Genomic DNA, 18,536 nt, shown 5'->3' on the forward strand with positions numbered 1-18,536 from the left:
ATATTCAGTGTCTCATCATTTAACAATAGCAGCTAGAGAAAGACAAGTAATTATAAGGAGCAGAAAACTTGGCTGTATCAAATGTTAATGTCAGGAAAAAATTAATTGACATTTATCTACACCAATCAATAATTCTGAAATCTCCTTATTTATATTCTTAACTGAGGTGGTCCAAGCTGTATGCAACCAAGACTCATATGCATAGAGGCCAATATGAATATTTTTAACACTCTGATTATTTAAAATGTAAGATTTTCTTTTAAATTACAAAATGAGCTTTTAGGAGGTACCTGGAATCATGTCTTTCAATCAGATCTGAAAGAGTAAAACTGAAATTTCTTAAAAAGTTTTAGATCTTGAATAAGTGCATAGTCAGACAAACATGCTTTCTCATTCTAAACATAAAACTATAAAATTTGGTGATGTAATATAGCGAAAAACCTGCTTCATTTTCCTACCTACTTCATGATAGATTTATCTTAGAGTGCTGTGTGCCTACTTTTTGCAAAGCATTGTGCTAGGCAGTTTATATATGTCCTTTCCAGTATTTTCAGTGACTCTGGACGTGGACAATACAGGTGACATAGAGGCACTTTGGTGTGCTGTGTGACAGTTAAGAGTGTAGAATGCCTAGGTTCACCTTGGGATGACAATCAACTGAGCCTCTTCATGCTTTAGTTTCCTAATCTATAAAAATAGGGGTAATGATAATACTATCATTGGGGATCTCAGGGGAATTAAATACAATAATATGCATATACTTACATGTGCTTTGCTCATAAACCTTAAAAATATTTATTATTACTACAACTAGTAGTAATATTTATTGTTAATCTAATTTTATACAGGAGAAATGGAGACTAAGGGAAGGCAGGGTCACATAAATTAGTTAAGTGATAGATCTTGGCCTAAAACAAAGCTCGACCTCAGATCTACCCCAGGCCAACCTCTTCCTGTATATTTGTTGGATTACTGGATAAATAAACGTGGATTATTAGATAAATTATTTACACTAAGCAAAGAAGAAAAAAGGAGTGTTATGTAGAAGAGATATTAATGTTGAGTTATAAAGGGAAAACAGCAAAAAGTATAGGCAACTTGACCATAAAAACAACACTGATAACATCTGAATCGATGTAAAAGTCACATTGGTGGCATTAGTAGAATACTTCTGTGCAGAATCTTAATCTCTCTCTGAGGGGTCTCTAATACAGGTAGACACAGTACATAGGGGGCACCTGTGAGATCATTGGTTAAGAGTGTATGTGGAACTAGTAAAAATGTGGCACATCTCCTCACAAGGATAGACTGATATTTAAAAAAATCTATTTCTGAGAGGTTAAAGAGAAATATGTGGCGACACATAGTTTACCTACGTGACCATGTCAGAGCAGCTAGTGAAAAATGTGCCTAATAACATTTGAAAATGTTCATGCAATTCTCTTACTTGACCATCACAGTTGAGATCACAGTTACTCTGGTTGGAAAGATAATCAATAAAAAGAAAGGGTGCATTCTAGTGCCAGTGACAGCTTCCTTTTCAAGAACTGGCACTAAAGTACTCATCCAAAATACCAATCATGATTTACAATTAGCTCTCTGTTAAGAAAGTTCTAACCTTGCCACCCACAACAGTACTTCACACATGCTACACCCTAACTAAAATAAATGACTCACTATTTTCTTTACATGCCTTATTTTCATGACTTTTCAGTTCCTCTGTCTTAATGTTCTGATCCCTCATTCCCACTTAATCTGAATCCCATCTGTCTTTACAGACCTTGTTCTAAGGTCATATTCTACAGAAAACTGTAATCGATTCTCTAACTGGATGATCATCTGAATTCTCACAGTAGTTTTAACTCTGTCTCTTCCGTACCATGTATCTCAATTGACACAAAATCTATCTATTCATCATTTCACCTTTACATCCTCTTCAGCTTTGCATATCCAATGCTTAAAGAATAGATATTAAATGAAAGAGCTGTGATAGTTTTAGACACTTACAGTATCGTAAAGGTAAAAGTCTTCCGATTGTATGTAACTCCCAGGAGACAACAATGAGAACATGATATGGGTGTAGACATGTTTACTAAGGGCAAAGGCACAGTGTTTATGTGAGGAGTTCCAACAGAGAAAAATATAGCAGGTAGAAAACCCTGCTATGAAGAGATCCTAAGTGTATCTCAGTGGAAAATGTTGTGATCCTCAAGGGATTTTGGAGCCCTATATTTTTGTCTGTGTCATAAAATTTACTGAGAGTTAATTTTCTTTTCACTTAATAGCAATTTGTTTTTCCATTATGGTTAATGTCTTGATTATCAGGGAACTTAACGTCAGTTTACCTGGATAATTGAGAGACATCTCTTCAATACTATTTTGGTTTTTGATTTTTGTTATTTTATTTTTTATTTTTTGCTATTTATTACTTATAAGCATCTGACATAATGTTTCACTTTTTAAAATGTTTGCTTTAATGTTAATATAGCTTCTAAAATATGAGTTCTAAGACTGAATAAATCTTGTCAGTTTTGTTTCAAAATTAGTCCTTAGTTTCTAAATTAGTGTTATGCTTTGCTCATAAGCCCTCAAAATATTTATTAGTATTATTAGTATGTATTGTGAATCAAATTTTACACGGAAGAGACTACAACTTCATTTCTTTTTTTTTTTTTTTAATTTTTTTTTCAACGTTTTTATTTATTTATGGGACAGACAGAGACAGAGCATGAACCGGGGAGGGGCAGAGAGAGAGGGAGACACAGAATCGGAAACAGGCTCCAGGCTCCGAGCCATCAGCCCAGAGCCCGACGCGGGGCTCGAACTCACGGACCGTGAGATCGTGAGATCGTGACCTGGCTGAAGTCGGACGCTTAACCGACTGCGCCACCCAGGCGCCCCTACAACTTCATTTCTTATCCTCAGTTTGTAAATTAGCGTTTGGTGCATGGAAGTTGTTCACCATGAATCTGATGAATGAATAAACCTTAAAATGGCTGGGTTTAACCTTACAACAAAATGGCATCCAGGGAAATATCATAATCCTCGCTGGTAAAAGAGCTATATAAAAGTATCTTGATTTGGCATTTGACTTCAAAGTTCTTAATCTAGTCTTAAATGTATAGCAAGTGCTCTGTGCAGCTCTGTGAATAAATGAGGAATAAATTGATAGAAAGTCATCATCAGAGAGAGTAGTTTACATAGGCATTCGAGAACCAATGATATGAAGGCAGCTATAACTGATGATTGACTAGCTAATTCTGTTCAGTTTCAATAGCTGTGAAAATTTATCATACAAATTAATTCATTATTTACAGAATAATAAAGTTTACCTACCTAACAGGCTGTCATCATTGCAAGTACCATTGATCAAGTATTTTCCTTCTGGGCACACACAGGTGGCTCCAAAAGGATTCAGCAAACACAGGAAGTCACACACTAAGTCCAAGCATGGATTGGGTACTGATTAAAACAAAAGAAAACAAAGAAATTCATAACTATAAGTACAATAGGCTTCAAAAATGTAAAATTTAACAAGGTGAAAGGATGCAGTAGCAATGTTGAAAAGGCATCCTATCAAATTGCTTTTGGGTGTATGTCCTTTCAATGTTACCATTCTCCTTTATACGTAAAGAGAAAGTGTTAACCAACATCCATCATTAACGGGAAATTTACCCTGATTTACATTTCTTCTCTCCCAAGAGAGAAGAAAGTATTCAAATATATGCTTTGTCACTCTTCCATCTGACGTATTTTTGGTAAAAGAGTTGCTCTGAGATACCGAAGTACAGTTTGGGTCTACGTAAAACAAATCCAGCCAACTGAAGTCTTGAGGGACCTAATCCTCATTTTAGATAGCTTCAGAACTGCTGAACAGACAGAAACAACTTCCCCCTCGTACTTACAAAGACTTATAACCCATATGTACTTGTTCAAAACACAAACAGAGGATATGACTTTTTTTTTTCCTAAACACCACATTTAACATGGTTTCCTTTACATCAGGTTGGAGTTTATGTGCATGTAAATGTCTGCCACATTTATTTTTGTCTAAATTTCTCACCAATTAGCATCTTCTGCAGTCATAACTTACTCCACAGCTCTCCTTAGAGGATCTGTCGTTAGAATGACTATAAAAATGGCTTTCACTCTGTTAGAACCACTACTCAAACACCTATTATACTTAGGGCAGAGTTTTGTTTATGTAGTTTTTACGAAGGTGGTAATATTTGACTATGAATAAGAATCAAACAGAACTAGAGGATGATAGAGAGTGTATTCATATTAACCTTGGAACTAAATATGTCAGATCACAGGTAAAAAGCAATAAAACCTTGGATAGCATTTCAGAAAGTTCTTAGGGGGCTATGTACTATTTTAATCTGTTTCTAGAACTGATTTAGATAATTACCAATTGTTGCCTTTCCAGATAATTGTACCAAATGAGGTAAATATATTTTTATTTGCCATAAACATTATCAACAAATCTTACACAGTTTCTTGAAGTAAACTCATACATAAAGACATTATTTCAGCCACTTTTTTTTTTTTCTACTTTGTTCTTCAATATATTTGGTAGTTGTGTTTGGAACATATCTTTCAAGATAATTACATCAACCATTTACCTATTCCTTTCTAGGAGGGAAAGTAACAATAAAAAAGTCACAATCAGAGAAAATATAACCCTTGAAAGCAGTACCCCTAGGATGATTTTAAAGATGGATGTTGATGTTATGATTGTTATTGGTTATCAGTAACAAGAGTCAAAATGGCTAATGATGTATTTCACTACTTGCATGGTTTATATATAGACTCACAGGTTTTATTATGACTTTTAGAAAAATAGAAGGAAACTTTTGTTTTAAATAACCAAGTCAATTCTAATTTCAAGGAAACACAGTCCAACACAAAATAAACTTTTGTACCATCTATATCTTCACTGTGGTGATTTAAAACATTTAGTGATTTCAAAATTAAAGTTACTTAACTCTTGGGATTAAGACATTAAAAGAGTTAAAATATTTTAAAATACTGTCTTCTGAGAGTCATATGGAAAAAAATTCACCAATATCAAAAACAGCATAAAATATACTTACAGTCTAGCTGTTTATAGCGATGAGATATCAAAACACCTTTCGTTTTATCAACATCTAAAGCTAGGTACTCTACTGAACCATGGCCAAATTTTTGTACTCGAAATACACCATTTTTAGGTCCTGCTCCATATATATAATCTTCAAAGATATCAATCCTATGTGGATGTAACAAGCCTAGAATTTTTAAAAGATAGAGTTATAAAAGTTGCAATGTAAATAAATGCTTGGACTAAACACCAATTTTATTTAAGATCATGTAGAAAACCTTATACTGTGGTTTAAGAAAATTTCAGAATTATAATGTTTTTACTATTAGCTGAAAAGTTGTCATAATTAATTTCTTTGCAGTAGGAATATATGAGATACTAAACACATCACTCACAACATAAAAAAACATTTCTATCATCACTTTAACCATCTGCAGCCCCACAAAGCATTTGCTGGGGGCCTACTATATGCAGAGTCATCTCTCTGTACAGTTTGCTGACAAAAGAAAAGCTACAGGCCAGCCTTATCCATTGTACGCAATTAGGAAGCTCACAAAATTCTGAATTTGTGTTCTAGATCAACTTAATGATCAAATTAGATTGCCTGAATGACAAAAAGAAAAGAAGAGAAAAAGGCATTACTATTGTTGCTTTGAAATGGGATCAAGAAAAGAACCTGGCAAATAGCAATGGTGCACATGACGAGTGTGGCTAACAATAATAGAGGCCATCATTTTTCCCATTGTAAGAAATAACTGTTACTTTAAGAGGTTTTACGAAAAGAATAATTAATCTAACTTTTGATACTGAAATTTATAACAAGCAAAATGACATTTATATTTTAATTATTATCTAGAGGCTGTAAAACATAAAATGCTTTTTTAAAAACTTATATATGCTACTTCAATGTACTTAAGCTGAAAAGGTCAACTTTATTGTAGTCAGGTGTAATATGGAATTTTTTTGTCTGTCTAGGGCTATCATAGAAAAAACACACATTAGGCAAAGGCACAATGAAAGTTCAATTTAATTATTTTTCTTTCAACTTCTCTGCTTTTGTTAGAAAAAACAAGAAGCAGAGCTATATTCAGTATATGTAACATATACATATAAAAACTTCAAGTCCATATGATAAACAATTTGTGGTAAATAAGAGAAGAAGTTGTGGTGGAGAAGGGAAAAATAAACCAGAAGGGAAAGAAATTAAGTTCACCAGAAAGAACTGAGGTTGCCGGGCAAAGAAAGTGGGAGGAAAAAAAAAGAATAAAATATAGGAGGTAGTCACAGAGGCGGGAATAAGAAAGGGTACCACAAAAGAAGAGCAGGTAGATTCTGCACTCACTGGAGGTAGAGGTAAGTTATTTTTACACACTGCCTTTCTCTTGAATGCAATAATTGTTACAGTGATGCTTTATTATATACAATCATTCATTTTTTAAAGGCATTTTATTTTAATTCTTTTTTGAGACAGAGGGTGCAAGTGAGCGAGGGGCAGACAGAGAAAGACTCCCACAAGGGGGGGGAGGGAGGGAGGGAGGGAGGGAGGGAGGGAGAGAGAGAGAGAGAGAGAGAGAGAGAGAGAGAGAGAGAGAGAGAAGTGGAGCTCCCCCTGGGCTCAAGTTCACCCAAAGTGGGGCACAAGCTCACCTGATGTGGGATTCGAACATACAAACTGTGAGATCATTACCTGAGTCAAAGTCAGAGGCTTAACGATTAAGCCACCCAGGTGCCCTACAATAATTCATTTCTGCTTGCTGTCACTGCAATTTGAAATAAAAACTTGTGTTCAGAGGCACTAATGTTGATTAACTCAAGTGTTCTGCCCAGAATGTAATATCTACAGAAGGAACAGAATGAGTATTTTCTGAATCTGAGAAGCAATGGACCATGTTTGTCCTAAGCTAAGTTTTTCGGGCCTGGCCTCTTTGTTCTTCTCCATAGTAAGAGCAACAACTTGTAAGGAAAAAGAAATTGAGGAAACTCAGAACGTAAACCTTTCATATTTATATTTACATAGCAGTACTTAATATACTCAATAATAATTAAAGACAAAACAAAAGCACTTCACAAACCTTGTTTGCTGCTGACAGAGACTACTGAATCAGAGCCATCATACAGAACACTGCCAATAACAGAAAGCTCAAGGTCAGCCCAGTATATTCGTTCACTAAAATGATCCACAGCCAGACCTACAAAATCAATACATAAGGATTAATAAACAAAAATAAATGTGAAATTATTTAAAATCATATTTCTGCTTCTTAATATATAATTATGATGGATATTTTTCTTCATATATCAAAGAAATTACCCAGTCTACATTATGGTACTGTAGAAATTAGAAAAAAAATGAATAACTAATCTTTATCTGAATTAAATGTGGATAGCTTACCTAGAATTTAATTGGCTATAGTAAAAATTTTCCTTCCTATATGAAAAGTTACCCTAAATATCCTTCATTTCCACACTTACTGGTTTCCTAATTATGGCTATTTTCTAAAAAAACCTTTTCCATATTTTAGGTTTTACCTTTTTAGTATATACAGAATTAACTAATCATTTAAACCACTTATCTAACCTTTATTTAAAATAACTCAGGGTGTGGGGCTCCTGGGTTGCTCAGTCGGTCAATCATCTGACTTTGGCTCAGGTCATGATTTGTTAGTTCAAGCCCCAGGTTGGTCCCAGGCTCAGAGCCTGGAGCCTGCTTTGAATTCTATGTCTCCCTCTCTCTCTGCCCCTGCCTCTCTCTCTCTCAAAAATAAATAAACATTAATTTTTTTAATTTAAAAGAATTCAGTGTAATTAGTTATATTTTGGATATCCTCATGAAGGTATGTTTCTCAAATATAAAAGGTTCATGGGCTTAATCATAAGACATTTTCACCCATTAGGAGTTGGCCTATGGTATTGTGAGACACCTGTGTGCATGCTAAAGTTTAAACTGATTAAAGATTGATGGTTATAGTAGAGAAGAATGAATGACAAATTCCGTAATTAAGGTTCTAGTTGTGCTTACACTTTTTCACTCGAATCATTAATTTTCTTTGGGACTGCTTGTCTTTATTTTTATCATCAGTATCTGTTAGTGAATAACAATCGACTAAAATAAGATGTGGTAAAAAATAATGTTTTTTCTACTTATTCAGGTTTTTGTTTTTTTATTTCATAATGTTACTGGAGTCCAGACAGTATCCTCTTGCAAAAATATCATCGACAGAATGCTTTCTGTCTTAAGTAAACTTCCTTCAATATAGAAAAGTAAGATCTATAACATATAAATTGTACAGTTAGTCTTCACTGTTATAGATATTTAATTTTTGTGACTAGTCTGTATATATGATGTATTACATTACAAAAACTGTACAATGAAACTAAAATGCCTTTGGCAGCTGAAAGTTAGATAGCTTTCTCAATCAGAACATTCAATAAATAACTGAGATAGACTTCAATGGCAACGCAACTGAATGAAAGGTATTGTTGAATTTGTGTTAATTGGATTCCTCTGTAGACAGTCCAAGATTTAAGAATCAGAGTGAAAAATAAACAAATAAACTCATGGTGAAGATAATTCAAGAATATTTTTTTAGTTGTTTGTAGATCTAGCCTGAATGTAATCAAATCAAATATAAATATTGCTTCTTGAGTATAATATAAAGATGTACTATGCCCAATCAGTCTTTAAGAAATGACTTAGCAATTAAAACAAGTGGCCCATGTTTTACTAGTTTCTACTCGATGATTAATTTGCTATTTGGAGTCATGTTGGAAGTTATGATTTTGCTTCTTCATGTATAACTATGGCGACATGAACCATAAAATGACCCAGTTTCCTTCTGCCACCATTATATTTCAGAACAGTTGTCTAAGAAGGGTTGAAAAGACTTTTTTCTTTCTCTTTCACCAATGTGATACAATAAAGAAGTAGATTTTAAAAAGCTGTCCCCCAAATTGTCCTTCACTTTTGGATATTAAATTTGTTAATATCCAATTTGTTAACTGTGGGAAAGACAACAAAGGGTGTGTAATACAGTCTAATTACCAATATTATTGCTTCAGATTCAGCAGCAGTAAGACAGTTTTCAAAAGTATCATATATTGCATTGTTAGTCTAGGCTTGTCCAAGACAAACCCATCTTTATCAGATCTGGTCACATATTGTGCTATTGGATGGAATTACATCTAGATAAAAATTATATAACAAAGCTTTCAGATGAGTGGGATTTATATTCCAAAAAATCCACAAATCGATGATTTTGATTTTTCCTTAAGCCCTTTAATAAAAGAAATAGTCTTTTAAATTAAAAAGTTAATAAAGGAATCAACTAACTTTTCTTGTTATAGACATGAGAGTGAAGTTTATATGAAAGAACAAGTTCATTTCTATCTTTAAAATATCACATCTCCTTTTTGTCTTTAATAAAGTACTGATAATAAAACAGAAAAAAAAATCAATTCCCAAGAAAGTCATTTTTATCTGAACTGGGAATGATGGATATTTGCAACCAAGTCTGTGTAAGTACAGAAAATTTAAAATAAAATGTCACTTTGTTCTAATCAAGTATTATGGAATCACAATTTGGAAGGCTTTTAAAAGATAAAGACACGGGCTCACTAAGTTTTAGGAATATATGATAAAGGCCCTATTCATATAGTCATTTTCTTAACTTCTCCCATGATATCAAGACTATTATTACATTTTAGGGATTTTTGAATCTCACTTTTGTTGAACTCTGAAAATTTCCAAGACCCTCCCACTAGTTCCTCTATATCCACAATGGTCTTAAAAAAAAAAAAAAAGAAAGAAAAGAAAAAGAAAATGGAAATGGTCAAAGCAAAATCTTATGAGAACCGACAATACCAGTGGGATATTTGAGAAGACTTGAAGAAAGTAATAAATTAAAATCACTGTGTTCTCAGAAATAGAGAAAAAGATTACATACATTCTGCGTTAAAGGAAAGTCAACATTTGTAAATTAGTACTAACCAGCAAGCGTGCACTACCATATTCTTGATTTAAGAGGTGATAAAAAGGGTCCAAAAACTGAAAATATTTACCACTATGTGAAATTTATTTTTTAATTGTTAAAACTATTTTTTGAGATAGATTGCTTACTTCCAGTCTTAGATTCCAAACTAAAGTTACAAACACATGCGAGCGCGTGCACGCACGCACACACACACACACACACACACACACACACCCTTATCTGAGTGTGAGTAAAATAAATGCATCAAGGAATTCCAAAATAGTCCTAAGTTCTATCCATTTTATTTAATTAGTACCTTTTGTTGTATAATACAAAATAATTTACAGATTGAATGAATAATTATAACTAGTTCAGGGCCAGTCTGTAATTCTTTAATTTCTCAGAAACTGTCATGATTTGGGGGAAGATAAAGGCAACATAAATAAGCTTCTAGGTATCAAATAATATGTATCTAAATAAAAAACATGTAATCTTACATGCCTTCTTACTGGAGGGAGAGCTGGAAAGTATCCTCCCTGACACATCATTCATTAACCCAATATATATTCATAAGACACCTCCCTTGTACTATACACTGTCAGGTACTAGGTATGTAGCAAAGAACAAAACGGATCATGTTCCTACTCTCATGGAGTGTGAAGTTCAACTACCACACAATTGACTGAATCAGAAGATAGATTATGTCCTTTGTTGTTAATATTGTGCCTAATAAAATAAGACAAGTGTGACGAAACACCTCACAACTTTATAATTTACTTTTTAAAATATGGTTTTGCCTCATAACCACTAGAAGAATAGGGATCTGTATGTTCACTCCTGTATTCCAAATGCCTAAAATTATCTCTGACACACAGTAGGTGCACACAAAAAATTAGTTGAATGAGTGAATAAACAGCTTTCAAGAGTCTACTCCTGTTGAGTGGGGCAGAAGTTTTCAAAGCAGACTTACTGAGAAGAAAACTCCCACATGCCCAATCACATGGAGTCGAAAGCCTCACACCAACTTCTTTCTTGATATGTCTCTGATGTCTGATTAGAGCTGGTTATCTACTTAACATGAAGCAATGGTATTTGTCTTGGTCTCCGAGATCCTGCCTAGGCTGCCCCCTACCCATCTCTCTAATCCTTGTCTCATGCTATTTTCCAATTTGTTTACTATGCTCTTTGGCTTTCCTACCTTCAGGTCTCTGTCCCATTCTTTGCTTCGTGTTGCAACATCATCCCATTTTTTTCTACCCCTTCACATAGTTTAGCAATTAATCTTAACAATCAGCACCTTGGAAAGCCTTTCCTCTCCACTATAATTAAAGTGACACCTGCTGCATGGTGCACCCTCTCCTATCAGATGTGCATACACACAGTTTGGTTTTTGTTTTTATGGTCCCCCATATTCGAATTTAAGCTCTGTGAGTGTAGGGATCCATATATCCCATATAATATATCTGATTACCTATAGTATCTGGCATATAGTGAGCATCCAATTTTTTTAATGTTTATTTATTTATTTTTGAGAGAGTGTGCATACACACACATACACACACATTCACACACACACACACACACACACACACAAGTTGGGGAAGGGCAGAGAGAAGGAAAGCAAGAATTTCAAGCAGGTTTCATGCTGTCTACACAGAGCCTGATGGTGGGGCTCAATCCCACGAACCATGAGATCATGACCTGAGACAAAATCAAAAGTTGGATGCTCAACCAACTGATACACCCAGGCACCCCGAGCATCCAATATTTTTTTTTTTTTTTAACGTTTATTTATTTTTGGGACAGAGAGAGACAGAGCATGAACGGGGGAGGGGCAGAGAGAGAGGGAGACACAGAATCGGAAACAGGCTCCAGGCTCTGAGCCATCAGCCCAGAGCCCGACGCGGGGCTCGAACTCACGGACCGCGAGATCGTGACCTGGCTGAAGTCGGACGCTTAACCGACTGCGCCACCCAGGCGCCCCACATCCAATATTTTTTAATTTAAGGAGGAATGGATGAAGAAAGGAAATAAGAAGATGTTTAATTTATTGAATTTTAACCTCTCTTTGAGATATTTCTTATCTCTACCTCTATTCTCATATGTATTTCATAAATTCTATGCTTACTCTGCTTTCCCTTCTGTATGCATTCTCCCCTTCTCACCTGTTACTATTCTAGTTGTGCTACTCTCTGCTCTCATTAGGACCATTCAATGGATTTTAGCTGGTCTCTTAGCTCTCTATCTATTCACTCCATTGGCACAATGATACCAAAGCAAGAAGACCTACCTTATTCACATCACTACTTGAATCAAAATTGTACAGTGGTTTATTATTGACTAAAAAATCACATCAAAATACTTTGGTATTTAAAGCTCTCTATTCTCGGTTCATGTTACATTACCTATCCCATCCCCTTCTAGGTGATTCATGACTTCAAATATCATAGAACATACCATGTGCTTCATATTGCAGCCCCTGGCTCAGAGTGCTATGTCATTTAATAAATACGACAATGTCATAAGTTAGTCATAATCCCCCCTTGGTTTGTTAATGGTAAAAATCGAACTTTGAAGGTAGTAAGTTCCTTTCTGAAATCTCACAGGTGGTACATAATCCCCTGGGATCAACACCGGTATATTTGACTTAAAAGAACACCTTTATAAAAACTATACCGTGGTGAGTTATCTGTCCACCTTTCAAATGTCTACCTATCCTTCAAGCACGTGTTTAAATGACACCTTTCACATAGTTTTCCAGTATTAGATATAATTTCTCTTGCCTTTGCACTCCCATGATATCATAAGGCATGTGACAATTCTCTCATTGTGCCAAAACTTCAAACTTCAAAACTTTAGTGCATGCCTCATTTTTTTCCCTTAAATATCAACTCCATGAGAAAAGGGAGTATGCCATGTTCGTCATTAAACTACCCATAGTGCTGGGCAGAGTGGTCACCACATGAAAAATGTGCATTTGCACTTCACCCACTGTAGGGGATGCTGTGGTGGCCAGCTCAGATTTCCTTTAGTAGGTAGGGATACCTCTCCACTATCCACTGTTTGCAGCTAAGGAATCACACTTGCCCTCCTTCCCCAGAGATTTGTGCTCAACTGTCTGCAGCAGTCTGGATTGGGAAGTTTGAGTCCAAAGGCCAACCAAAGACTGATGGATCATATAAAAGCTGACTCCTTCCCCGTCATGGGATCTATGCTCCAAGGCACATCCCCATGGCTGAAGCCAAAATTAGAGTTTACCTGAGACATAGTCTTTTTCTCTCTCCATATTTTACAGATATCTCCTGAATAGCACTCCCCTCATAAATATAACCTTTAGAAGAATTCCTGTCTCAGGCTCCTTCCTAAGAACCCTGTGACAGGCAATTCTATAAACTGCTGCCAGAAACATTCCTTAATATGAAAATCATGTCTCACATACTATGATTATGTAAGTTGTTAACATTACATAACTTTAAAAAAAATAATTTTGGAACTTTTCTATATGTCCAAAATTAGTTAGAAATAAAAAGTTAAGACAATTAAGGTTCTTTAAAAAATGAAAACAGCGTACGAGAATATTATGCCATTTGCCTCTCCAGTAGCCTTCCATGCCTCCCCTTAAAACTGGAATAAAATCCAGTCCTTAACAGTGTGTTCTAGGTCCTACATGACCTTCACCTCGCCACCTGGGCACCCACACTTCTACCACTTTCCTGAGCTGCTCAAATGTTTCTAGGCATACTAACATTCTTGCTGTTTTTGACAAATGTTAAGCTCATCCGTAACTCTTAACTTGATTTTCACTCTGTTTGGAAAGCTCTTTGCTTACATATTCACATTAGCCTGCTACTTCTATGAAGTTCCCTTCTCAAATATCACCTTTCTAAGATGGCTTCTCTGATAATCCTGATCAAAATAGTGTTCCCCCATAAGTGCCCATTCTTTTCTATATGGCACTTATTAGTATCTGACATGACTTATGTTGTATATTCTATCCTCTGGAGGAAGGTAAGTTCATGAGAGTTGGTATTTTCAGCTTCACAAGAGTAAGGACTTGTCTTCAGCCTCTGGAAAAATTTCTCCCGCCAGATGGGTGTTCAATTAGTACTTGTTAAACCAGTGAATGGAGACACACTTATGTAAATGAACTAAATCCCAAAGATTGCTCCTTCCCATAAAGAGTAAAAACAATCTAGTTGAAGGAAAAATCACACAGCACATTAAAAGTTAATAAGAATATAAGTGCCGGGCCACCTCAGTGGCTCAGCTGGTTAATTGTCCCGCTTCAGCTCAGGTCATGATCTCACAGTCTGTGAGTTCGAGCTTCATGTCGGGCTCTGTGCTGACAACTCAGACCCTGGAGCCTACTCCAGATTCCATGTCTCCCTCTCTCTTTCTGCCCTACCCCCATAACACACTCTCTTTTTCTCAAAGTAAACATTAAAAAAGTGAATATAAGTGCCAAATATAAATAAAATTTCAATTATATAAGATACTACAAAGCATAATGATTAAATAATATGTGATAGAGAAAATGTATTCTCTCCTTTGGGATATAGTAGGCAGGAAGCGTTGCTTGTGGCATGAAATCCTTGAGGTTCCTTGCAGTTCTGAAAGTGTTATATTGAGGAAGTGTTAAAGTTAGATGTTATAAGGTGGGTAAGATTCAGCTGGATGCACAAAAGTCAGAAGGGCAGGTGGGGAGGCAAATGGAATGGCAGAAAAACAGGGAGGCAGAAAAAACACCTGAGTTCTTGAGCAGTCCTGAGAGTACAGAGAGTCTGGAGCATACCTTAGATGACACAACTGGGAAAGCTATTGAAGTCTGATTAAAAAGGGCTGTGAATGAAATCTTCCTCTTAAAAATTATTTATGTTTTCCCACCTCTTTGTCCATTTAGCTTCTGATCCTCTAGAAATAGTACCATCTACCCCAACATCATTAACTTATATTGGTAAAAACACCCTATTACACTGTAAACTGTTGAAATTCTATGCGTGTGAAATCCTACAAACGGCCTTACAACTTAGGCAATTTTCAAATAACATCCCTGTAATATCACTGGCAGTATGATAAGGCCTTGACTTTCAAGTTGGCAAAATACAACATGAAATGTTAATGACTTTCATAAAGCCATACTATAAATTATTTTATGTGCTTGTAAAAATGATTATATTGCCAACAAAAGTGGAAAGTCTTGTTACACTAATATGCCGAGCATATTGCTCCGCATTCTAGACCGTGTCAGCAACACATCATACCTGTGGGTCTTTGCAAATTCTTTTGTACTAAAATCCTTCTCAGAGTGCCATCCATGGCTGCTTCTTCTATGTGGGAGTGGTCCCCAATGACAGTCCAGTACATCATTCTGAAGAGATAGGTCAAGTTGGTTAGGTTGGAGTGCCGTTACAACCCAACTCTGCTCCCAAACACAATGTCTCTTCAGACTGTGTGCACCAGAATCACCCCAGAGTCCCTGAAAAAGCAGATTTTGGGGCCCAAATCTAAATCTATGGACTCGCAAACTCCAATAGAGAGTGGGTAGTAATTAGGAGTTTTATTTAACATTTCTCTATTTTCTTTTTGGTCATTGCCTATAAATGAAAAAGTAAAAGAGTAAGAAAGGGACAATTCAAGAAAAGGAAAGGAAATATTTGTGTTAAAATTGTTTAGATTTGTTTTCACATACACCTTCATTTTTTATTGTCACAAATAGCCAAAATACTAATACTCTTACACTTAATATGTTCAATATTATGTTTAATATCTTCAAAATTTAATTTTAGGTTAACAATATTGGTTTTGTGTGTATTGCAACAATGCACCTGCAACGTACACATAAGACACATACACATACACACATAGAATGTATAATGGAGCAACCTCTCAGGAAAACATATATTTTGTGCCACCATTTGGTATGAAAAGCACATGCTTTTGTACATAAATAAAGGGATTTTTAGAAGTCTTGTAAATCTATTATATGTTGAACACTTATTACAGAAAGAAAACTACAGTACACAGGTGGGAAAATCTCTAAAAATGGATACACATATCAAGAAGAATAAATAACCAACTCATTAACCTACCCTCTTTTAGGATTTACAGCAATAGCATAGGGTTCTCCAGCCATGTTTGTTAAGAGTCTGGTGCAGTTGGGGCCATTGAGCTGCCCTACGTTGATAGAGTACCTCAGACTAGTCCAGTGAGTGGTATAGTAACTGAACCAGTGCATTCTAGAATGATCAGTCCAATAAATATTTCCAGCAACCCAGTCAACTGCTATGTCCCTGGGCCTTTTAAATTCAGGACACTAAAAGAAAACAAAGCAAAAAACAGTGTTTTCAAAAGCAAAGCAGGGGTGGGGTGTTCTGTATTTATACATTGATATTGTATAGGAATAATATTTAACATGGTCAGGTGTTAATTATTACACAGGGTTTTTAAATAACTAAATACTTCATTTTTTTTCTTAATTTTTATAGATATAATTTCACAAATCTTAAGTGCACAATTCACTGGAGTTCAACCTATGACTGCCCTTGTATAACCACAATCTAGAATATTTCTACAATTGTAGAAGGTTCACCTGTGACTTCTTCTGGTCCGTATTCCTCTGTGACTAACAATAATTCTGATATCTAACAAAATAAAATACCTTAAACAAATATATATAAATAGCATCATACTGTTCTATTCCTGGCTTATTTTACTCAACAGTGTATCTATGAAATTCATCCAAATTGTTGTGCATGTGAATTATTAATACATTTTTATTGATGGGTAATATTTCACTTTGTGAATATACCATAAATTGTTCACCATTTTACTGATGATGTCCATTTGGATTATTTGCAGTTTTAGGCCATTACAACCAAAGTCATGAATATTCTTGTACATGTCTTTTGGTGGACACAAAGCATCCATTTATGTTGAGTTTTTAACAAGGAATAGAACTGCTGAGTCTTATAGTATACATATGATTAGCTTGGATAGATACTGCTAGCTTTTTTTTTTCAAAGAGTTTGTACCAATATACACTCTTTTCAGCAATTTAAGGAAGGCCCAGTTGTTCTGTATGCTCCCCCATACAATTTGATACAAAAATTGAAAAAGAATATTAGTACAGATACACATGTAGAAAGATATTATATTTGAACACATTTTAAGAAAAGTTCCAATCTCTGTCATTTATATTAAATTTACTAGCTTGGATTTTCTGCTTAATATTGTATTATTGAATTATTGTGAGACAAAAAGTAAGGGAGTTCATTGCGAATAGACAGCAAGAAAAATAACATATGCTCTGTGCCCTTCAATTAACTTGATCACTTCGAGTAGGAACTAGTGTCATAATTAATTTTACATGGCCAGGTTTATTGTGCATAACCAAAAATGAGAAAGGATTCCCAGGAGTATTATATCAAGAATAGAAACAATTATTTGAAGGTGATTATAACTACACATGTATTCAATGTGTAAAAGCTTAATTAGGACCTGCAACCAGTGGAAATATGTGTTTCTAACACATAATAGTTTCTTGTGTGAATTACTAGTGAACAGATTTTACTGAAGGAGGAAGTGGATTTGGATTAAAAGAAGACAAACTAAACTTCTCAAAAAGAACATGAGATGCCAAGAAACAGGAATTGCAAGCCACTGTCTGCTGTATGATTACTGGCATCTCAAGGAAGGAAATACGGCCTGAACTAAACACAGAACCCATACAGATTTCTAATGACCTTTATTATCAGACTTTCCACCTTTTGATTTAAAAGCTGAAATCATGAAATTTATAGTAACCTATTTCTCAACTCTAACAATAAATACTATCCTTCTACCCAGTGATAGCCCAGTGCTGTTAACTGAAAAGCACTCTGCGATACCATATGCTTTAGAAACACTGTATACATAATACTCATAGGTGGGTAGAATATAAATATTTGTCCTAGACAAACCACAAGATTATTTTCAAATGTTCCAGTATCATTTAAATTAACTGTAATGCCTTTTTCTTTTCTGGCTTGGCAGCATTTAAGAGTAAACACATCAACAAATGGCATGGGCATGTCAGTGTAAGTCATAAATTTATAAATATGAGAGACAGTGGAAAAATAACCATTATAAGCTGTTTAGAATCTGCTGGAGTATATTTGCCATTTTCTAGCACTAGTAAAGCAAAACTTCAGCATGAAAAACATATGATATTGGTTGTCTAGCACGAGCATAGAAAAATACTTAGGTTCCTTTTATCAGTTGTAAATATATACACATGATTTTCTGTCCTTACAGTATCCTTGCTAAAATAGGACATATTTCATGCAAAGTTACACCTTTTTGAATTCAGGATTTTCACTTTTTTGTTTACTCATTCTCAAAAAAGTCTGATTATCTTTCCATTCTATACTTCTAAACCTGGGCTGCAGGCAATTAAAAATCCAAAGTCTTAATTTTCATAGAACATCCATAAGTTTGACTGAGTG

General features: G+C 35.0%; 1 protein-coding gene across 3 annotated transcripts in view; it reads right to left on the reverse strand.

Moving 5' to 3' along the window:
• LRP1B (LDL receptor related protein 1B) overlaps positions 1-18,536 on the reverse strand; it is a 1,907,075-nt gene that overhangs the window by 88,130 nt on the left and 1,800,409 nt on the right. For all 3 annotated transcript variants that reach the window (XM_086718488.1, XM_025932005.2, XM_086718489.1), the window contains exons 78-82: positions 16,143-16,366; positions 15,315-15,421; positions 7,156-7,272; positions 5,097-5,270; positions 3,337-3,462 (exon numbers count right to left, since the gene is read on the reverse strand). In XM_086718488.1, coding sequence (XP_086574614.1) covers positions 3,337-3,462; positions 5,097-5,270; positions 7,156-7,272; positions 15,315-15,421; positions 16,143-16,366 — 748 coding nt within the window. The remainder of the gene's footprint in view (positions 1-3,336; positions 3,463-5,096; positions 5,271-7,155; positions 7,273-15,314; positions 15,422-16,142; positions 16,367-18,536) is intronic.

Source organism: Puma concolor, chromosome C1 (assembly GCF_028749965.1).
Source record: "Puma concolor isolate L17-30 chromosome C1, mPumCon1.1.hap2, whole genome shotgun sequence".
NCBI lineage: Eukaryota > Metazoa > Chordata > Mammalia > Carnivora > Felidae > Puma > Puma concolor.